General features: G+C 34.2%; 1 protein-coding gene across 1 annotated transcript in view; it reads left to right on the top strand.

The window, feature by feature from the left end:
- Nucleotides 1-2961, top strand: part of LOC149778503 (DBH-like monooxygenase protein 1) — a 17716-nt gene extending 14755 nt beyond the window's left edge. Inside the window, exons 10-11 of the mRNA XM_089938486.1 lie at nt 961-1200; nt 2825-2961. Coding sequence (XP_089794612.1) covers nt 961-1200; nt 2825-2905 — 321 coding nt within the window. The 3' untranslated portion in view covers nt 2906-2961. The remainder of the gene's footprint in view (nt 1-960; nt 1201-2824) is intronic.
- Nucleotides 2962-25293: the final 22332 nt, after the last annotated feature.

Here is a 25293-nt window from a genome sequence, read left to right as displayed (position 1 = left end):
ATAGATATGTTAATCTATGGAATATACCACGTTGTCTTTCGTTTTATTTAAGGTGGTTTTCCTTGTTTATGTTTAGAATGGATTCTCCTTTTTCATATGCAGATTCAATGATTGAACGTATAGTGATTATTAAATACTAGTTAAAGTTGCAGATTCAATGATGAAACGTACAGGATTCTTCTTTCCTATGTCTGAATGGATTATCAAACAGTTTTCTTTGTCGTCCACCTTTGAACGATAAATAGTCTAAATGTTTTAGTTTCTGACATTCGGGTATATACATCAGTATCGACTATGTCCGTTTATTCCGTAGATCAAGTTCAAATAACTGAAACTAGTTTGTGACATCGACCTTACTCAACCCAGGTATACAGTAGTTTGCATTAGTTAGAACAAACAAAAGATGTTTTCTTAAAGTAACGCAAGTTCAGCATTCTTTTCATCAACCTTCAAAAGCATCCTGAGCTAGCCAACGGTTGAAACATGACGATTGCAGACCATCAGCGTTGACATCTACTTTGAACAGTGAAATCAGTGAACGTCATCGCTGTACAAAACTAGTGACTTGCAAAATCACTGTAGACCAATTCTCTAAAGCAATCAGATATTCAGAATATTGACACTGATATCAAGTAAATCAAACGTAAACACATCTGTGTATCCACACAAAAACGAGGATTGTACATCAGCTCAATGTATTTGGCATGGCGTAATAGTAGTATTCTTCCTCAGTGAAAAGCAGCGCCGATACTTAATTACAATAAATATCTTTCGGTTAAATGAATATAATAAAACCATAACCAGTCACGTAGTTTGATTTTGAGAACTGCATTATTTCTTGAGATTGTGCGATGTCAGAGTTTTAGCGCATCGTGAGATTCACTAATATCACATGAACACCCGAAATGATAAAAGGTCTTCTGACCAACCACGGGAATAATGCATTATCATTCTTTATAGGGAGGACTATCGACCCGAGATGAAATGTGTTTGAGCTTTCTACTCTACTACCCCAAAGTTGCACTCAAGCAATGCGTTAGTAGTCCAACCTACGACAGCATATCAAATGATCAGAACCGTCTCTGGCCCCTGTTATCAGCCTACAACTGGACCACTCAACACAACAGAGATCAATTTAAACAGAAACTCAAGGAGTCTAGTATATTCCATTTCTGTCAAGGGGACACCATGGTACCAAAGGTATAATTTTAAAATTTATGTTGTGTCTCCTTGCATGTATGTATGTATGTATGTATGTATGTATGTATGTATGTATGTATATATGTATGTATGTGTGTGTGTGTGTATGTATGTAAATTACGACAGACTTGCTCCACGTCATCTGTATATTACACAAAGTTATGTTTCTAGTAAAATGTATGGAATAATTTGAGAATATCCATGACTTTGAATCCTCACAATTTACAAAGAGTATGCAAAGTAAAGAAATCCGTTGAGAAAATTGTATTATACACTGAAATATTGAGATTATCAAGTGAATGTTACTACAATCTCATTCTTACCTTGCGAAAAATGGTATCATTGAGCATAATACTGTACATTCCATTCATTGGGCATTTTCTAAGTAATGTCGATTATACAATATGCTTTGATAGCACTCCTAAGCGTGTACGCTAGGCAGTGTGTTAGGATTCCTTCACGTTAAAAGGGGAGAATAATGTAGCTCTAAGTGCAATTAATAATAAAATAATTATAATGTACATGTTAGTCCGTGATATATATATATATATATATATATATATATATATATATATATATATATATATATATATATATATATATATATATATGTGTGTGTGTGTGTGTGTGTGTGTGTGTGTGGAAAATTAATTAATACATTTTAATTTTAATGACTTAGTATTGGAAAGAAGAATGTAAATTGGTAATTGTTTGACAGTATAAGTCCTTTCTCTATTCATAGCGACGTTGGATTTTATGTTTAAAGAATAACTCGCTTTGTTGACATCAAGTCCAAATCCAAATCTATCAAGGGTTGTCTGGAGAGAAAAAAAGTTATTCCCATGGTGTTAAGTATAATTGTAATTAAACTGCTTTATTAAGGTATATGCACTTAAGTAATGAAATTATGGGACAATCATTTACAGCATATGATAATAGTTCAATTCATCCAATGAACGATTTCCGATAGTACTTGATATGAGCTGACAGGAACATAACGCGGAATTTGTAGAACTAAAAGTTATACTGAGTTCCATAAAATCAAGGAATGTTAGGAAAATAATATAGCAATCCATATATCCATGTTTTAGAAACAGTCTGGACCATTTGGGAGGAGGAGATAAAGGGAATACAGCAAACGTATTAACTACAGCAAATATGTTACGATCAATTAAGAATGTTACGTTATATACAAACTTCACACACCTACTAATGCATGGGTCCTAAATGGTAAATATGCACCGTGTTATAAACTGGATATATCAAATTATTTTAGGTTCAATAGGTTTGCTGCCTTGCACAATAATTTATGCAATCACCTGACACTGATACATTGACAAAATGTACCCTCTAGAGCAGGTGCTCATATATTTTTCTGTTTGTTTTAAATCGTGCTAATCATATGTGAAAATCACCCGAAACATTAGTTTTACAAATTAACCTGGTCGCCAGGTGGAAAACCATTTTCTAGTTTCTGAATTCCCCTATGTTTCTTCATTCGGGACATCTGCAAAATATCATGAAATGTTTTTCAAAGTAATGATGGTTAAACATGTTTTCATAGGAAATGATCTCTTGTATCAAAAAGATGTTGTATATGTGTTTATTAATTTTTCAATTTCAGACATTGATGTATACCTTTCACGAAAAATCTCCTGTCGATGTCTACATTTCACCAAAATCATCAACGTGTCCTCAGGAATAAAAGAGAAAACCACATTTAATGTATATTCTTATATATTCTTTTTTTAAATCAAAGATACAAGAATGAACAGAACTTAGGGAAACAAAATGTGTCATTTAAAACTGAGACTAGATAATTCTTTGAATTCTTCCCATTAAAATAGTATATTGACCGAAAACACGTGTTACTTTTTATGTTTTAAGACATCTAAGTCTGGAAATAATTGATTAAGTAAGTTGTTTTGCATAGGAAATACTTGTAGATGTCTCACCTATAAAGATATATACTATTAAGTAATTACTATGTGACACGAAAACGAAAACTGACTGATGAATCAAAATCATTCAGATAGCCTAATTCATTATGTTTCAACGTATGATGCATCTCCTTAATGCATTTTGAGGATTCCGATGAAATAAGTGGTTGAAAGTTATTGACATCATGGTAAGTATGACTATTGTCTATTTTGTCAAACCCTTTAGTTCAGTGGATGACTATAAGGTTGCTTTATTAATGTAGGACAAGAATCAATTACTGTGATCAACTTATCTAATTGGCAAATTATCAAAATGATCCTCAGGAATGCTTTATTTTAAACCTAACATCACTCCAGACCCCCTTCCTTCCTACATAGATGAAATACAATAATTGATTATCGATATGCTAGCGATCAGAATACATGAATACTCAGTATTTTTAATTACACTTCAAACACGTTTCAAAATATCATTTCTCGTTTCAGTCTTGGTGAATTGCATTACGAGCTGCTGTAGTATGGGCAACTAAACAAACAATACTCTTTCAAGCTATTCACGCAAATTTAAAATTTCGTATCACACTGTATTATCAAAATTTAACTTGAGTACTAATGCTAGATGTAAGAAAATTTAAGTAACATTGGCGACTGTGATCAATATTTAACTCAAGTACTTCCAAATTCATGTGAAACTGTTGACATTATTTGAACCAACGATCACGATATCACACACTACAAGAACGTCGCTTTACTTTTCCAAACACTTGATTGGAATATTTCCTAACCGAACACATACATTTGCTGCCTTTGTGAATACACTGCTAGATGACCATGTGCTTTTCAAAGAATCCTATCTGAACTGTCGTAAAATATTAATGTTATCATAAATTGTCAACCAGTCCAACATCATATCAACAAGTTAAGCAAATCTCACCACCACGTTCAAAATCCATTAGGCATATGTAATGATACATCTCAGACACAAACGCCTAAGACGGATAAGCACCAATCCAGATAGACGTTCAAGACTTCAAACTGTTATTCATTTCCGAGGACAATAATGTTGACACTGTAGGTGTGAATATAACTATCTGCAACAACATAAACGTCTTTGTTGATACGAAATGTTGGTGATAAAAGACTAAGGTTAAGACATAACTGTGATCTTGTTACCTTGGTTAATATGAATTTAATTTTAATGCACGAAGTTAATCAGCTTGGTAGTTGTCATATCGTGTGTGTGGCTTTTGCATCCTGTGTCTTATTCAACGATGTCGGCCGATGTTTCGCGACGGGGTCTGGCTGTTTCAAAACAACTTGGTTGATTTACACGTTGGAAGTTTTAAGATATCCAGTTTGAGTTGGAAAATCACAGGCTAGCCCAGGTTGACATCAACAATAACCCAGCTAATTCAATACGTCCTTCTCATATTTCTGAACTGAGCATCGCATTTGTGTCATCGTCATTGTCATTGTCTGTACCAAATAAATTATTATCATAATATGTCTAACATAAGCTACAATATTTGTGTCTAATTCGCCATTTGATGGATTCAGTAGGCTTTTGAAATACTTGAACCATTCCAGATGTGATAACTTTATGAGCATTTCAGGTATCGAATTTGCCATATCTCAAACATGTTTTGCTCATCATATGCGTTCTCTAATCGGTATACAGCTTTGATCCAACATTTGTGTTTGTTTCTGCAGACTTATCTTTAATTTTTTTTGTATTTACAGAAACGTCTGATAAAATTCGCTTATACCTGTTTTTCAAAACTGGTTGAAAAGATGGTATTTCCTAATTCATCAAAATCATGCATTCCAAAATCATTCCCTGACGCCTTAGGAATATATGATATTCTGCAATCTACTTTATAATCTTCTGCATTATATAGCATGTGTAGGAGCATACCAAGAGCCTGTTTTATATTATTGATGTCATTTGAGTTAATCATTTGAAACGACCATGTGAATGATGTGTTTGTGTGTGTGTTTGATTGTTGACAACGTTTTAACAAGTGTAACGATTTCTCCTGCAGCTTGGCATTATTCAGTGATGTCTAGCACTGAGACATCGTTGCCACATGCACTTGTAGCATTATGTTCCACCAGACACGTTATCCTGATACCAGGTCGACCAGGCCTAACACGAACCTCTTAATGCTGAGCGCAAAGCGAGGCAGCTGCTAGTGCCATTTTTATTAAGTGTTTTGAACATAGTCTAACGAATAATACCCTATTTGTTGCTGGGCTCTACTATTACGGACAATTAAAATTGATCAGAAAGAGCAATAAGCTTTGTCAACATTGGACCTGACAAAACGTCACTTTTCAAAGGCACATCTGCGTGTTTTGGTCAATTCACCCAATAAATATTATCGAATGATGTTTTTGGGTTGTAGGGCTTTATTGGTTGTAGCAACTGTGACCTGACGTATAAACAGAGATGTTGATTACCATAGGGCAGGACCTAATAAATACACCCATTCACATTATATGACATACATGTTCTATTGCCTCATTCAGTTTCTTCTAAATGCAAGCAAAGAACCTTTAAAACGTTTGCGTCTTATTATTTCTCGAATTTAATTGCATACCAAATAGCGTGACTAGTCTTCTAAAGTTTACAATAATTGTGTATGTAAATCAAAATACGTCTTCAAAAGGTTTACACCGATGTTTGTAAAAAAAAAAACTGAATCATAATGATGTAAGAAAAAAGTCATAATTGTTTATCCTTGTCACAAACAGAAACTAAGAGTATTTTTCACATTGTATCCCCACTTGCGTTCTTTTCATCCTCCTTTTTTCTTATTTGCACATATTTAGATATCACATAGCCTGCATTCATTATTAAAAGATATTTCTTGCTACAATATAGTATTCAGTTGTATAAGCCGAAGTCCACTCTCTCTTTGTTTAAAAACAATAAGCATCGAAGGTGAAGAAAGACGCCCGCTTGTGTGACGCTATTGTGGGCATTTTATCGCATGAGTCTTTCAGATTTCAAATGAAAAATGCAGAACATCACTTTACACGTTTCTTTCGGAACGATGTGAAACCTGAAATATGTTTTATCTTAATATATAGAAAGGTTTTATTAATTATATTTATTTAACAATTTTAACATAACATTGCCACGGTTTCTACGTATTGAACTTTTATAATTTCCACCATTCAATGTTCATTTAATGATTTGTCTAAGATACTAATTTAGTAGCAGTTTACTGGTAAAATCTGGATGTAAATCGTTTCTATAATCATTACGTAATAAATAAAACCCTAAGGGCTGTAATAATGTGCCAGGGAACTTTAGCAAAGGTTATGGTGTATTCCACTTCTAGATCCAGTTGGGAGAATGGACAGCAGATACGGAAATTATATTTTACAGTATCTTCATGCATTTTGGGCAAAGTTATTATACTGCAGTTTTAAACCTACTTTTCTTTTTCTTTCTTCAAAATAAAGTTTACTGATAGAAACATTTGGGATAAAACAAAGAGGTTCAGTCATTTTATCGGAAAGGAGAACAGAAAGATCAATGTCCACTGGCACAGAAAATGTAAACCCACTACCCACCCCTTTGCCAGCCAGTGTCGGCTTCTTCCAGTCGTTAGTGTCGTTTGCGAATACAAGTAAGCATCATTTCATTTGAAAATGCTAGTATGCATGAATTTTAAGAACGAAATGTGAGGCGTAGATGGTCTAAGGTAATCATTATTTACTGCCTGATAGGAATACAGTCTCTAGTGATTTATGATATTACCAATTATAATTTAATTTGATTGTTTCATTATCTTTAATGTTTAACTGATTTATTATTTGCATTCCACCCGTGCAGCTGAACCAGAAAGATGGTATCGTTTGGAGGAAACTGTACGGGTAAAAATTAAAATTGCACTACTGATTATAATGGTGGCACCTTGATGTTAATCTATAAGCAGTTTTCGTCATGGGGACACGGATTACAATAATAGGAACTTCGTTTAAAGTTTTAAATGTGCGCCAGCGTGTTGTTCATAAATCCTAGTATGTACTGAAATATGCTCTTCGTATGAGTGATATAGAAATGGACAGTTGGGACCATTCTGATGTATTAATAACAACTTGAAACCATGTTGGAATCATTTCATTAGCACGCGAAATTGCTAAGTCGCTGACCACACCACCAAGCGCGTAAACCACTCACTGAGTGTTTCGATAACGATGACATGGAATTAACTCACAAAGTCACCCGTTACATTCGTTGTAGATTATGCGAAACTAACACTGACTGAATAAAAAAAAAACATCTCGATTGATATTCAACAAGATCGTTTTTTGTCCATGCAATATTTCTTGTTGGGGTGGTGGCGCGGAATAACTTTGTTAGTTTCACGCACATCCGCCGGGTTTCCACTGTAAAATACGTACTAACGTTAAATTGTCTAGGTATACAAAACTCGTCAGTTAAGTTCATACATAATTCGTCAGTTCAGTTCACCATTTCATTTAATACTTCACTTGTCTGCTCTAACACGATCCCACTATATTTTGATTTTCTTTTATAAACACGTTAATTTTTAACTCAAAACATTATATTATTGTCAGCCGATCGACTCTTTCTCTCACCTCCACTCCGCATTTACACACGTTTGGACGATCGGGACGGACATCTTCTATGAAGTGTGAGAAATTCTAGAGTTTTATCTATTGAAATCAACAGAAACTTATTAAAATTATAATTAGAACTGGACAGAAGGGAAACTGCTATACTTATAAATTAGACCCCCAATTCATTGAAGAAAGTTTTTCGGATCTCTAGGCGAAATCACGCATTCAGTCTCATCAGTAATCGACACACATTGGCCTTACTAGATTGTACAATATGAAAACGTATATCTAAGAAAGTAAACTGGTAATGCAATTGTAATGTCAGAATCTGTCCTCATACCACAACCCCAACTCAGATGTATATTTTTCAAAGATCCAAATTCTTTCACTTAGTTATTATGTACCCGAGACCGCAATATAGATCCTTATTGGCGAAGTAAATCGTACTTTTGCATGCGTGAAAAATATATCCTTATATTTGCAAATATGAAAATATTAGATTATATATGCCTACAGACTTTATCTGTAGCAATAACAGCTGAATACTTTAAAGGACTCGCGTTAACCGACAACTGTCATCTCACCTTTGTCTGCGTTGTATCTAGACTCGGGTTAGGCTGAAGTGGGTATGTGAGAAAACTGCCAGTAGCCTTTCATGGGTCGGTGGCTCTTACCGGCGATTCCCGGGTTCTTCCTCCCCCAGTTATACTGACCATCACGTACAGCCTATCTTGCACTGAGAGATGGTGTTAAACCAAAAACAACAGCAAGAATATTTCAGACGTGGATATTAATGTTTTCTGGATAAACTGGATTCACTCCGTTCATGTCTTAAAGTTTTCTCCCCAATTTCCTAGACAAGAACGATGCCCACGTTGTTAAGGATTGCTGAATCTGACATTTTATTTAGTCAGATATGATCAAATAGTTTATAAAATGTCAAAAATGCAGTTCATTTTGAATATTTACGTTATCACCATCCTATCGCCCTCTTAAAGCACTAACACTTATTTGTACAATCTATGAAAGTGCGGTGTATTTATTCATCGGGGTAGGTTTTTGTACGGAAACGTGACCAAACATCGATGTAAGATTTCTGAAGAGCTATTTTTAATAATAAATAAACATTTTGTAAACTGTTCATATGCAGTGGATAAATATTATTTATTAGGGCTAGTACTCATCTTCATGGTCTGTACGTCATTTTACAACTGTTGAAACCACCAAAGCTATGCAACATTAATGTCTAATTTGATGGCATTTCTTAGATGAACTGAATATGACGTGTATTTTAATTTAAATCGTCTCGTCTTCTCAGGTAAAATGTTGCCCTCTTTGACCAATTTTGAATGAAAAAGACATATAGACAGAGATTCTGGTATTTGAATTATGACATTTTTTCGTTATTGTTATTAATTTTAACAATACATTAATACACACACACATATAGACACACAGATATATATATATATATATATATATATATATATATATATATATATATATATATATATATATATATATATATATATATATATATATATATATATATATATATATATATATATATATATATATATAGTGTGTGTTGAATTAAAGAGAAACCCTTGAGATTCTTTACTGTTTACTCCAAATTTAAGACATAAAAAATACAACTTATTCTACTTTTTCTTATGTTATTTAAACTAAAATATATCACATGTTACCTCCTTTCAGGAAGAAATTCGAATGTAGTTATCGCCCTTGAAAATCAGCTTTCCATTTTCACACGAATTATCATTTGTAAGTAAAAGAAATCAATAAACTTTCAAGATATTTTGGTTCAATTTCACGTCAATATTTTATTATTGACATAGTTGTTCCAATTATTGGTTTTATCTCTTCAGTCTCATATCGGGTATCCCTATAAAGATTTATCAATTGACTTCGTATCTTAACATGGAATGATGCTTGTTGCGGGTATGTATTAACTATTTCGCAATATTCAGGCACATTTTGGTAAAAATACTATCCTATATATCTAGACGGTCCTTGATGAGGTTTGCCAGGTCAACTCCATTTTGAATAGTTGTCTTGTACGTTGTCGAAAAGGATTCCTCTTTTCACACGAACATATGGAGTAATGTTAAACCAGGAAACATTCCAACTATTTTGATTAAAGTTAGCATTGTGTCTTAAACAGAAGTTTGTATTCAATATATGTTGTCTTGTGTACACCATTTTGGATAGATATATGGTTTTTATCAATCAAATTCATATATTTTGCATATGGTAATTTTGTACATCGGTTTAACTCAAACTTCGGAGCATAATATTATGCTAGCTGTTGATTCTCGCCTACTCCATGTTGGAGAGAGTTATAGCCCTTGGCGATCAACTCCATATGTTTATTGGTACTTAGAATGTTGCTTGCATTGACGAAGTTGACATTAAGCATTCATGGCCATAATTTGGAGAAGTCATTTTCCGTCTCTTACCGTATCCCAAAACTAGCTTTCGATCGTCTGTTTGAAGTTCAATGTAAAAGCTTGTGCGAGTCTAATTTTACAATTCAAGTGCACTCAATGTTAGAGGTTTGAAGTCTTCTGTATGAACACAAATACTCTAAGAAGATATATATTTTGCTTGTTTGTGTTTATTGCTACGAATTGTGCAAAATCTACCTCTTCTATATGACTATTTTCAGGCATGCGTTAGTAAATAAAATAGCTGTTTCACTGGCTGACATGATTGACTAATGAACTAACTTTAAAATGATATATTTAATTGAATTAATTCCATAAAAATTGAATTTTCAACACGAAATGCTTCGGACTTGATAACATACAGGGGCAAAGAAAATAATTATTGGTGTAATCTGAAGTTTTCTAAGTTGTGATACATAGGATCATCTTGTCAATTAGATGTAGAACAGTTTGTTTCAATTTGACCTAGCTTTTGTGCGGCCCAACAAAATAAATAGCTTATTTGGTGCCGATGCCGAGAGACACAACATGGTAGCTCACCCAGGCTGATCCAGTGCTGGATTCGAACATTCAGTCGTGAGTCAGGCACGGTCAATCAAGCCTGTATAAGTTGATATGTTGTTGGTTTTAGTGTGCTGTTTTTCTTAGCTTTCACAGCACTTTTTAACACAGTATTGGCTATATCAGACATAGGAATGGGACTGTATGGTAGTAATATGCTCAAATACCCACAATTTCACAGCAACGTAATTGACTTTATCGTAAGAGATGTATACGTATTTTGTTACATACGAGATTAAAATCAAATTTTAGGACGTTGAAGTACTCTGTTTACTCAGGTCCTATCTTACATTCCTCGTATATTTTAAATGATAAAATTGGAAAATTGCTAAAAATTAATTCTGTAAAATATTAGACAAAATATTTTATGCTATTTAGGAATATTAACCCCTTTCCCAAATGAAAAAGACAGTAAGAAAATATAGTATTAACAATGAAATTAAAGCCCTTTAAGGAAACAAATGTTAATCAACTCTTCGATTAAGCAAGCGAATGCAGGACGCGGCTTATGATTGGCTGGATGACAGTGATGACAATCCAAGATATCCGATCCATTTCGGCTTTCGACATTATGCAATGCATAGTCTCAACGGGGCCTTTCAATATATTGACACTTGAAACAATAGTGAAAACGATGAATTCCAATGTCTGAGCACTAGATGGCAACTTAAATATTGATTAAGGTTTCCAGGGTCATGAGACTACTTTTGCTTATGCAGTGAACGTCAAATAAAGGTCTATTCCTAGCTTGTATACAACATTCGCTAATTTTGCTTTGTGGTATTTTAGAAAACAAACTGCGTTGGGGAATCACTTTTTCTTAGACATCTTGAAATGCAGCTCTGGTTGTAAGGGTTGTAAACCTACAAATTGTATCTAGGGTTTCTGAGCGTCAACTCGAAATTCCATTAATTTGCCTAAATATATGATTTTTACGCTGATTTATGTATAGGCGTTCTTAAAAGCGATGCATTATAATTACGAGTAGACTGAAAGTTGATGGCAGTATCAAGTGGGTTCTCCAGAATGACGTTGAAATGGCACCAAGCTTATTCTGAAGTTTAAACATTTGGGAGTTTATAACAAAAACCTTAGAAGTTTGTTTATAAGAGACAAAGCGGTAAAAGCTATTGGACTTACATATTCCATGCCACTCGTAATGAATTTACAACACGTTCTAATTTTTACAACCTCAAATTTTTTCATTATCGAGATTGCTGAAAGCCAGGTCATAAAACCGATAGTCCGAGTACTTATGTACACAAGATATTTGCCCGACCATAAGCGCATTGTTCTTCAAAGGTATAACAACAATATAATGAAACGCAAAGCAATCGAAAAGCACACATTCACAGTACACGCTATCAATGACGAAAGTATGTCAGTTCTTTCTAAATTAAAACATCTGCATCATTAAATTTTAAAAAGTCGAAACACGTCCTTAAAATAAGTTAGACACTTTCGTTAGTTTATTTTAGAAATAATGGTGATTATCAGTACTTTTAAAACAAGTTTGTTTATTTCTATCCAACACATAAAAATTCGAATGGCTGGTCACGTGACCGATTGTCGTAGTTTTACATTGCTTCTTTATCAATCTACTGTAGTTGTCAGCATTACAACAACAGGATGAAGTAACAACATTTCATTATGTCAACCATCATGTACTGCCTTGCATTGGATATTAGATTCGCAGGGGTCATCCCCACCGAGCCTTTTAACTATTCAAATGAAGTTGACACCAATGGTAACTACATTCTCTTCTGGAAACTTAGCAACATGCATACCACATTTGAAGGCCATGTGAAAACCTATTGATATGATGGATTCGGTTTTTCCTAGAATGGTACCGGCATACGTTGTGGTGAGATGGGTAAAAGATGGAGTAGCACGTTTTAACGTAATTTTAAAAGACAATTTCGCAGCGTATTTATTACTTCAGCGGACAACCAATATTATCAAATATTTTAGTTAGGGTTACTTACTGAACAAGGTAGAACCAGCTTCCTGTAGAACTTACAGATTCACACTCTTTTAGCTGCGGTAACTCAGTTGGCAAAACGCAAACAGTTTCTCTAACAATTGCGGTTTGATACCTGCAAAGAACGTCTTTAATCTGTGTCCTTTGAAAACGTCTTAGGCATGATAAATACCAATAATATGATTAAACGGTGTTTGTCATACACTGTAGCTTTAAGGGATCAATTCGATATTATTTAGACCATATAGCTCCAAATGTCTTATTAACATACACGAAATACAAATTGTAATAATTCAGATGTATGACGTCTAAATATAAGAACATGATTATAATTCATACAACAATATAAACATAAAATGTTTGTCAAAAGCTATACAAAATGTAAAAGGTACAAATGAGTGAATTTCACGATATATTTCTAAACTGGTAATAATCTCTCCCAGTATCAACTCACCTTCAGGACTTCAGTTGTGAATCAAAGTTCCGAGCACATATTCTATCCTGACCTTTCGCTACCGAAACCCCTTTTATTATTTTATATCTCTTTGTTCTAAAATACCTTTTCAAAATATTGATCTATAACGTGCTGAATAAGTTGACATGACGTTAAAAGAAAGCAAGATCTTGTAAAGTGCACCGTGAATTCAAGCGTTCGATTGTGAGAAAGCTTCCCATCTGAGGTTCTCACCGGGTTCCTGCAGGGTCCTTCCTTCAGGAGCCTTCCTTCACTAAATATACTGTCCACCATATATATATATCTATATCTATATATATATATATATATATATATATATATATATATATATCGCAAATATATTCTGAAGAGAGCGGAAATGGCCGTCACTGGATCATCCAGACAATGTTGATATTATCAATTGAATTGTGATTTAAATATGAAGAAATATTATTCCCATACTATTTACATATTACATTCACTTTGCTTACTAATGTTACACATAATGACTCATTGAAATACTAACCCAAGTGTGTTTTATACAAAGAAACAGAAATCTATTGTGTTTGCTTTGTGCAATTGGGATGTTTGATGCACAACTTAATCTGTATATAGCATATTTTGCCAGCAATATTAGGATGTTAACAGCAGCATCAAGGTTGTTAATTTCTACACGGACAAAGTTTCATGTAATTATAAGGTTGTGCTGAGTTCTCAACGTGAATCAAACTGATGAACTGTAGTTGTCCAAGTGTAAACGTCATGCAGTTGTCTATATTGTTTGGAATTACACTTATTCGCGCCTTTGATGCAGTTGCTACCTCATGCATTATTAACTGACTGTCATTCCCATTCAGGTTATGAACAAATACAGGATGTTTGTTTACTTGATTTAGTTTGTAACTGACGATTGCATGCAATGTGTTCTACTACTCTATCTGCGTCACTGATATGACAGCGATAATGAATTTTCAAATCTGGTGCATGCTGAGTAACACCAGATGAATCTGGGTCCGCTCGCTTTGAACGTGTGGGGAGAGTGCATCAGGATGAAATCCTTTATCAAAGTAAACATATTAGTACCAATACATGGGATAGATATTTCCAACATTTTGAGTCTGACCATAGTAACATGCACTGGAAATTGTATTTGACCAACATTGTGTTCACCAAGGCGTTGTTGTATATTCTGCTGCTGGACTATGTGGTCCACGGTGGAAGTAATGCCGATAAGATCACCAATTTGAAATAGGTATTGCCATCGTTTTCTATACTTCACTTATCACTGACAGTCGATGAACATATTCTGGGGTTGGTATATAACTCGATCCTTGAAATAGCCCCCGTAGCAATAGCAATTGCATTTTGACGACGATTTCTAGTTAACATATCAGTATTAGTGGTATAATATCGACTAGTGATTTTCAAGTTTCCTGCCGCTAGATTGCTAGCTCACGTGTTCAGGATGAATTTCGGAAACTAAGTAATCGATGAATTGTAATTGTCCAAGTTTAATGGTCATGCATTTTTCCATATACTTAAAATAATGCTTATTGTGGCCTTTGATGTGACTGATTACATTAATTAATGGTCACCATAATGAAGCAGGTCATGAAGCACTAAGTACATTTTTATGGGCTTTATTTTTAAGTGACATTTGTATGCATTGTGTGCAGCTCCTCTATAGGCGCCAGTGATGAGATATTGATCACGAACGTTAATTTCCAATCCCTGTAAGAAGGAAACATCTTGCTAAAACCGCACAATGAATGGCTAGGTAAAACTCATTAATAGCATCACTGGTAATAAGTTGTTATCGAATACATTTTCACTGTAAATTCAAGAGATTTAAGAACCATCTCATATGAATCCGTTCCACAATACAACATTGAGTTTGCCCGTCACATCTGACAACAGTATAACAAAACCCACATGGGGCTTGTTCAGAAACTTGGGCTGAATTTGTTGTATGATTATTAGTAGCAGAGATGGACGAGAACGCGTCTTCAATTGGAACGTTGAGACGTTCGAAGTCCACATATATGATAAAGGGTTCGCTGTTCGTTGCACTTAATCTTACGCTGTGCGTTTTGACTTTTGCTATGGAAAAAGGTCAACGTTATCAAGTGGGTGCTGCGTGTTAAATACATATATGCAAGGCCTGCAACGAAACATTTATACCTATGTGGTTACTGTGCTGGTTAATCAACTGGGCAAAATTCTTTATCCAACAGTAATTAAATGAACCAAGCATCAACAGATCGATTTCGGTTTGCTCGTTTTGTCCACGAGGGGATAGTGCAAGCGGACAAAAGCCCTTATTCCAAGTGAACACATAAAGAGATATGCCTGGGTTAAGTGGTTCAAACTTCATAAAGTGTGTCCTTAGTAACCTGCACACGAATTCTATACCACCTACATTGAATTCACCGATGTATTGCTGATATTTATGCGGCTTGTATGTGTGGTCACTATCTGGCTAAATAGCCCAATTAAATCATATATTATCACAGTTGTTTGACATTTGTCTGAATGTGGCGGAGCATAACAGGTGTTTGTATATAACTAGATCCTCGAAACGGTTGGTATGGGAACAAAATGTACGTCTACTTAATAACGTGTCTCAATAATCTACCCGGAATTAGAATTGGAGTATTTGTGAAATGTCTCTCGGATCTTTTCAATTCATGTGTTTATTTCATGATTAATAGCCTTTGTACCTTTGAGGATTACAATTATACACATTTCGTTGTTAATCCACGGTGTTGTAGTTTTAAATTATTCATTCCAGGATTAAGCGGCATAATTAAATACGTGTTAAGAACAATATGTCTTTAATATCGGTATAATTGCATCAACCATATTTGATAACCGTTGTAGGGCGTTTTTACCTGGTTTGTACGTGTGTGGGATATTTGCCACGTGATTTTTTAATTCACCACTTGTAAAACTTAAAGATTTCAGATAACGTTCCCCATTGCCAAAATATCAATAATTTCAGATCTTTGTGGCATCCAGGACTCTAGACAGATAAACAGAGATATTAATCTTGGAATAGTAAATATATCCGACATCGTCATTAATTTCACATTTTTACGGACAATTATTACACAAATATCTAATTTCCCCTGTGGAATAATTCCTGAGCAACAAATTGATACTGTGGTATAGTACATTATATATTAGACGAATTTTTATGATATAAATGATACCTAATTACATAAAAAATGAATAAATAGGACTCCACTGAAATTATTTTTCTCGGAAAACGAAATTTCCTTTTTATTATATACCAAACTTGCCCCACACCCGAAGTCTAGAAAACTGAACTCACTCTTCGGCACAACACGTTCACCCCCAACCCCGTTCCGTAAATTGGCCTCACTTTGAAAGCCTGATCATATAAATATAAGTGACATAAGAAAGCAGTAGAATTGGGTTGACCTAATCTGTCAAATTAAATTACATTTTCGTTATTTTGTAAACTATTTGACCCTATCTGAAAACAACGCAAGCCAGTTTCCGCAATGCATCAAAGTAGGTTTGTCGTTGTTGTCATGGAGGTAAGGGGAAATAACTACAGAGTAGTCGCGTCTTGTCAGAATTCCTTATCAAAGATTAATGTTCTGCTTAAATGTAAGGGAGGTTCGATTTATTGTGTTAGCTCATAAAGTACTCATTTTTGTTGTTGAAGGAACAACTTTTGTAGGCACACAAGCACTCAAGCGTCGCATGACATGATGGGAAATTTTATATTTACACATGTGAAAATATAAGCTTACCTTTTCACATGTGAAATTAGAAAGATATATTTTTCACATGTGAAAGTATAGAAATGAAACAATGTGAAAATGGTTTCTCCAATAAGTTTATATTTCACACTTAAGTATGTAATAAAAATCAACATAAAATATAATTAATTCGATTGTTTTATATATTACTGATGCTGAAACTATATCTCAGTTTTCCAATCTTTCCGAAAGAAATGAAAGTTTGCTTTACATCGTGACACGAAACATTAGTTGTAAGCAGCAGCTAACCGTGATAGATATTCTGGTGATATTTGACATGAATATTTCCTTATGTACGTCGAAATACCTATTATGGATTTTATCTCGTCAGCTCCAAAATCGGAATCCCCATGACCTTTGCCAATTAACTTCATGTCTTCACATGGAATGTTGCCTGTAGATTATGAACCATGTAGTAATATTCTGACACAAGTTGGTACGAATATTTTCTCTGTGCGAAGTTGGTACTGTAAGTATAAACATCATTTTTCTTAAACGCCAGATTGTGTCGGACGTGTTATTTTGTAATCCGAGCCTGATAAACTGGGCCATATCTACTGTGCCAATCAAATGTTAGAACATCTTAAGTTAAAGTAAATATTGAAATTATCACTTGAATCTAACACAATCTAGCTGGGAGTCCAATGTTTAAGGATGGGCAGAGTCTAATCTCATAAATCCTGTGCATTTAGTGTTAGACGTTTGTTGGCTTTCACGTGAACAAACATGAACAATGAAGGAATACTTTCCTTTTTGATTGCATTTATTGATATAAATAACACACAATCTGTCATATTTTTATTCATGCACCCGTAACTACAGAATAAGAAACGTATTAACTGACAGATTTGACTGTAAAAAAGTATATATTTAAGAGGAAATACCTTTTGAAACACGACTTGTTAGGGATTGTTGACAGAAAGTTGCAATGCTAATAACTGTATGGCTATGTGTGTATTACAAAGTGTTCAAACTCCTCACATGTTGTACCATACTACCAGTTAGATCAATAATATTTTGTTTCGGTTTGCTTTGGCCTTTTACGTCCCAACAACACACGTAGCTTATTTGGTACCGATCACCACATATAAACCATGGTCGGCCATCCATGAGGATTCAGTGGTAGGATTGATTAGATACAACAACATGAGTGATGCGCGCTAACCAGTAAGGCCACCGTGGCTCCTATAAAGCGAGAATGCAACGTGTGTGGTGATATATATTGTTGGTTGTATTTTTGTGTGCTGTTTTCTTGGCTTTAACAGCACCTTTGACACATTATAGGCTATATCATATCCAGGGAATGGGACTGTATATTGGTAATATTCTCCATTGCAATTACCCACAATACACCTCAGCCTTATCCTAACAGATGTATACATGTTTGGTTACACGAAACATTAAAATCGAATTTTTAGCAGGTAAATGCATTCGGTTTACTCTGATAATATCACACATCCCTCAGTATATTGTAAATGAAAATGTAATGGTATTGCTCACACATAATTCTGGAAAATATTTGAAATAAATGCTTTGATGCTGTTTGAAAAAACTATTTACGCTCGTCGCAGAACACGGACAGCTCGAAATGATTGTATTACCACTGCAATAAAATAAAAAACGTTAAGGAAAAAGTGAGTCATCTCAGATGTTATATGAGCCGACTGGGCGGTCATACGGAACTTAACATTAGTCCATCGGTTTACATGGGTGAGCCACATGGGAATCAAAGAGAAATCCTATGTTGAATGTGTCCATATATTTAACATGGTGATGGTACTTTTAAGTTAAACGTTCTCATGGGCTCAAAAGTGTTTATGGTGTTAAAACTGTTTATAGGATCAAACGTGCTTATTGGGTCATAAGTATTAATGGGGTCAAAAAAGAATCGTAATGTTAATATTTTTATATAATATCCACAGACACAACATATACTATCCAGCACTCTGTGAGTAGTGACCAATAGTCCGTCATCTACAATCCAATACACCATACTAGGCTCCATCACTACATCAACTATTACCCAGCACACGCACACACTTTCTTTCTTTCTCTCTCTCTTTCGCTGACTCAGTATCTCTATGTGTCTCTGTCTGTCTGTATATGTATATTATTTTTACAAGCCTATGGATTTTCTTTCATCCTGACCAAGAAACCACCACGTGACCAGATCCAATATATGGAAATGTTTTAAAATGTTCGTCTAGACCAGTGTCAGAATTCCGGAGCTCATATGGACTTCAGCAGAGACTGAAGATATCCGGAATATTACGGCTATAATGACCTAGATTATAAGCTTTACCAAACTCCCGAAGCATCACAGACTGAAGCAGAGCTTGAAAACCATATACTGGGAAAATGTTCAAATATCAGTTTTGACTAAAAGTTGTGCCGAAATTCCGAAATTCACCCTGACGTTAGCGGTGACTAAAAAAATACGGAAAAAGTTGAAATATGGTCGAGACTAAATGTATGGATAAAGTAATAGGAACTTTTTCGAAGATTAAAAGGAAATTTCCTCCAAACGTAAAACCTGTACAGATAATTTATTCTAATAATGTCAATGTCAGTGACGTGGCCTTACAGAGGAGGTAATTAATGCCAAAAACGTATATATTGCGCACTCTGATCGTTGGGAAAGCAGACAGGTACGGATTCATGTACGATGATTGTCATATGTGTGGATGACATAGGCTTCAACATCTTTAGGTTTTCATTCTAAAACGTCAATCTAATTTGAGTAAAAGATGTGGATATCATATTTGCCGAATTCCTTCACTCTAATCTTTTGAGATTAGAACGATTCCTAGGTATTCATGTTTAATTATGTTTCCTCGTTATACTTTCTGTAAACGCTAACTCCTAGAAGATTTCTAATGTTTCCAAAAGTAATTTGAAGGCCATCATTGTTGCCGTCATATTAATGCTGAACATTTCCCTCCAATTTGTTGTATAGATATTATCATTAAGACAAGAGACATGGGTGTATATGGTAATTTTAGTTTTAAAAGATTTTAAGCGGTGAGATATGGTAATGTTAGAAATAAATACAAGCTGGCACATCTGATACTGATAAAGATTCTGACCCATAGGACTTGGAGTCAGTATTTGTCATCACCGTAAAAGTAAGAATTTATACTGTTAATGAACCCTGACTTTGTCTCCATTCTGTATTTTTGATAAACTATTGCCCTGGTGTAAAACTACCGATCTGTTCCCTGTAAAAGGCAGTTGACTTGAGCCCTAGTTTGGGTGAACATTAAAAATTGGCTGGGAGTCTACGTTGTGTTGGATATTATTGTTTGCAACTTTTGTTCCACGTAACACTCATACAAATTCGCAATAAGAGGGAACATGTTTTAGAAACATAACACGAATACTTGGGCCAGAGTTTGATCAGGTGGAGATGTCATATGGTACTGAGAAAAAATAACGAGAATGATTAATACGTAATGATGGGAAGAATAAATCGCAAGGGGATAATCTAGCTTGTTTATTACACGAGAATCATAAAGTGAAGTAAAAAAAATGACGATGATAGTTCCAGCGTGCTTAGGAGACAGTAAATATATCTACAGAACACAACTTATTGTTCAATCATACCAAAATGACTATCACACCACTCATTGATAATTTTATCAAGCGTTGAGCATTCCTGAATATAGATTTCAAATCATCAACATCATGACAGCTACTCATTAAGCCTGTACATGAGTTATCGTATTAGTAAACGAATAACCTCATGTTACAACCTGGTTGGCAACTAGCGTATGATGATTCGAGTAAAGTTCTTATATAACAACTGTTTCATTCAATTTTCAAAAGTCCAAATACGTCCATAAGTTAAAGGTGGATATTTTTGTTTGTTTGTTTCAGCAAAAAATAGTGATCATTAGTATTTTTAAAACAATGTTGTGTATTTCTACCAAGCCCTTATGTATTTTAATGGACAGTGACGTGACTCGGTGACGTAGTTGTCAGTTACTGCTTTATAAATCACTGGACGTTAATGGTATTTCAACAGAAGCATGACGCGACAACAGATATTTACTTTGACCGTACTATCGTGCTTTGCATTGACAAGGGGATTCGTCGGGGTCATCGCCACTGAGCCCTCTAATTAATTCTACTGAAGTTGACACCAACGGTAACTACATTCTGTTTTGGAAATGTAACAGTACATACATTACGTTTGGAGTCCATGTGAATACCTATGGAAATGTTGGACTCGGTTTATCCGATAATGGTAAGATGTTCCCGGCAGACGATGCGGTCGGATGGGTGAAAGATGGGGTCACACATTTTATGATAATTCATTTTATTTGTCATTGTGTAACAATTATTTCAGCGCACAATCAATCATATGGAATACTTTAGAAAACCCCAAACATAAACAGCAAAAAAAGAACAAGCTTAAGAGAAAAATGCATGTTTTGGTGTTCTGATCATTACATCTTGTTACACAGCTTCATAAATAGTGGTGCTTTCTGATTTTCTTGTTTTTTATAGTTTAGGTGATGGGAGTATACTTAACCCGTCGTGCATCTTGTGTCCGTCAACAATTGCTATTATAAACGTCATCTGAAAATCCACCAGGTCAGTTTTAACCCAGTTAAGCATAGGGTATTTCGGAATTAAGGACTTTCATATATTGTTTACAAGTGATCCCAGTTCACCGAGTAATATGTCAGTCAATATATAAAGTACAACCACGTAACTAACTTGGCAAAATTCTGCTAAAATATTCGTTCAATTTTGTACAAATGATGCCGATCGGCCATCAAACGTATCTGCCGCTGCTAAAAATAGAACAACTTTCAACTCTCTGAACAGAATTGCAGCATATATGACAGAAACAATCATGGCATTGAAACCATTCCAATTCAGACAGATTATAAATGTCCACAATCAAATATAGCTGCGGTTACTAAAACAGAAGAAATTTTTAGGATGTTAGGGATGTGTCCACCCGGGGAACGATTGCAGTCCCACTATGACCTTTTGTATAATGACTAGATTTACTAATAAAGTTCGTTCGCAACCAGGGGACACAAAAAAGATGGAAAAGGAAATGTATACTATTTGACGGTAAAATTGGGAGACAATTACAATGTTGGTTTGAAAATAACTTCCTGCTAAAACAATTTTTATTAAAGACAGATTGATAACTTTTGAAATTCTTTCTAAATATATTGAATTGTTCTTCAGTCGAGAAACATTATGTTAAATTATATTCATTTGGTAAATTCTATTGTTATCATTATTATTATTATTATTATTATTATTATTGTCGTATCCGGCTATACTTTTCACATGCACTATTGAACCTTTCTTAGACTACGTAAATAGCTTCCCTGGAATAAATGAAGTTACGAAATGGTACATCGGTATCGGTCAAACCGTCCATGATTTTGTGCGTCAGATATCTCACAGCCTGGAGAGGTGACAATGCATGCAGTTGCCATGTATTTCTATTATTCTCCCATTCATAGCTTTACACTCCAATATGGCTGGCTGATGAGTGGCTGATGAGTGGAACGAACTTGCTGAGAAAACATTCTACAGTTGTCGTTTCCAAAAAGAAGTGAATGGAAAAACATATACCAAAATGAAAAGCAATTCAGGATGAACTTAATAAACACAGCAACACAACACAAACAACATTTCTAATATTTCTATTTTAGAAAAAGATATTAATCATCCATTTGGAACCACTGTATACATCTAAGGACTGCCACTAATCATATTCCAAACGTTCAAGTCTGCGTCTTTAATGGTGTAGGACAAGCAGTATATTATTAATGGAGGGAGCGACAGACAAACAGACAGTCAGGAAGACATAATCCGACCTTTCTAATATATGCAAAGAGATATAAGTAACTTATGCTTTTTATCTTCAGTTTCAATGATGATTATGAAAAATTCAAATAATGTCAACAGCTTGAGAAAAATCGTTGCTATGACTGTAGAAGAAATGTTTGTGAGATACATAAAGTAGTGAATTGGAAAAGGTAAATCACGTTTAACAACCTATGCATGTTGCGGATGATGATGACGATGATCATCGCAATGATGGTGAAGATAATGGCGATGATAATGATGATAATTGTTATTGTTATTATTATTTCATCCACGTTTATAATTGATTAAAAGAGCTTTTAAAGTTTGTGGTTTCTGTGTGAAACTGTCTGAAGGTGATTTCATGGTATTTGCGATAGGTGAGTTCCTCCAATTACTAGGTATTCAAGGTCTACTATTGTTGCCAAACAATAAATTTAATTTCTTCCCTTCAGATAATAATTTTAAGATAATGAATACTGGACAGCAATGCTGTTTTAGCATGCAGATTATTCATATAAAACATCACATTCCTCAATCCAAGAACACAGATTTAAATGTATTTCGTAAACAGAAGCTAAATCCATTTGTTTGAAACACTGTAGGTAAATTATATATATCTGATTAGGGTAAAAATAGACGTAGCATTCTTCACCATAACATATACACTTCTATCGAGGAACTTCTACGGTAACAACCTGTTTTGTTCGAATTGTACAATTTTTGTAAGCTATTTATTCAGTTTCAAAAAAACGAGCCGTCCTCTGTCAGTCTGGAAGTATAAATACTGAACAAGCAATACCTTATTGCACAAGTTACAAATACATAGAACATCTAGGCTTAGAATATAGACACCTTGGTTCTATATGAAGTAAAACAAGCTAATTTGCATTCACTTAAATGATCTTACGGAGAAAAGGTGCACAAAGCATTGTGTATCATCTATACATTTTTTTATGCAAATGCAATTGTTTCAGTTGGTATCATAGCAACATCATACACGATTCGAAATGTACAAAAACTAATTGCTTACATCAGTGGAATGCAAAAACAAATGCAATATATTGCATACGTACTGCGGAAATGGTTTTAGAAACAAGGGTATCAAAAAAGCATTAGGTTAGAGGTAATTAACAAACATAACAATGCATTCTTAAATCGGGCAATATCAATATGTTCTGTAATTGAAACCAGTTTGCTTGCATGTGCCATTGCAATATGACTTATGTAGAAAGGAAGTCCGTTTAAATGTAATGTGTTCGGTTGCGAATCTTTACTATGTACATTTGCTACTTGACTTCCGTAAATAAGCCCGAGATACAGAGTTAGCAGCTTCACAAAGATCGTTTTAAGTTTTACCTGTTGTAATCTTGTGTCACATTGGTCTTTCCTAAATAATTCGACAACAATTATGTTTTCTCACAAATATTTTTAATAGATTCGGTGCTCTACCTTGCTACTGTGTGTGTAATTTACATCACGAGTGCATATTAATAGATTGTTGTTTCTTGAACTTGTAAATAATAACCACAAACCGTAGCTAGATGTTGTTCTATAATTACATATAGTAATATCTTCTTTATAAATTATGCTTTTGCAATGGCTTTGCCATTTCAATTCTCGCTACCTAATACTTTAATCTTTGAATATTTATATATAAGTTTGGTATATTATTTAAAGGTGATTTATTTGTCGCTTAACACGCATTCAAATCATGAAACTTTTGTTTCTTAACAAGTCAAATGAAAACAATAAATTCGTAGTAACGGGATCCTGAGTTGGTGTTGTTTATGAACTTTTTTGAGGATTTCACCAAAATGACCATTTAGTTTCTGCAAACGGCGTAGTTATAATTTAAGTTCATCAAGGGTAGGCCGATTTACTTCAATATATCTTGTTGTATGTCCCGCTTTCGGCCATTGTGATCCGTGAAATATGGTTTATATTTATATGCGCACAAATGAAACCTGTTCGTAATTGTTGTGCGATGTGTATTTGATCTACTTGCTATATATATATATATATATATATATATATATATATATATATATATATATATATATATATATATATATATATATATATATATATATATATATACAATTTTTTTCTCCAAACGTGCACTTTAATCGTGTGATGCTTTGCCATGTAACGCATATAACAAAAATAAAACTAGACATATTGTTCAATGCTTGATGCACCGTCAGTGTTATATACATCAGAATCATGTTACATAAAAGTAATACGATTAACGTGAACTGATGTCAAACGTGACAATATATTTTTAATAATAAAATCATATCTAGCTATTGGTTCTTTACTCCCCCACACCATTTCTCGCTCTTCACATGTTTCTGTATTGGTTTTCTCCAGAGCTTTAACGTCTGAACATATTAGTCTAAATATACAATGTTGAGGGAAGAGTAGGAAAACGACAAAAAGATCATTCTGATGAATCTGGCTAGAT

Source organism: Sinohyriopsis cumingii, chromosome 17 (genome assembly GCF_028554795.1).
Source record: "Sinohyriopsis cumingii isolate HCF-2022 chromosome 17, ASM2855479v2, whole genome shotgun sequence".
NCBI lineage: Eukaryota > Metazoa > Mollusca > Bivalvia > Unionida > Unionidae > Sinohyriopsis > Sinohyriopsis cumingii.
This window is presented reverse-complemented; position numbering and strand designations above follow the sequence as displayed.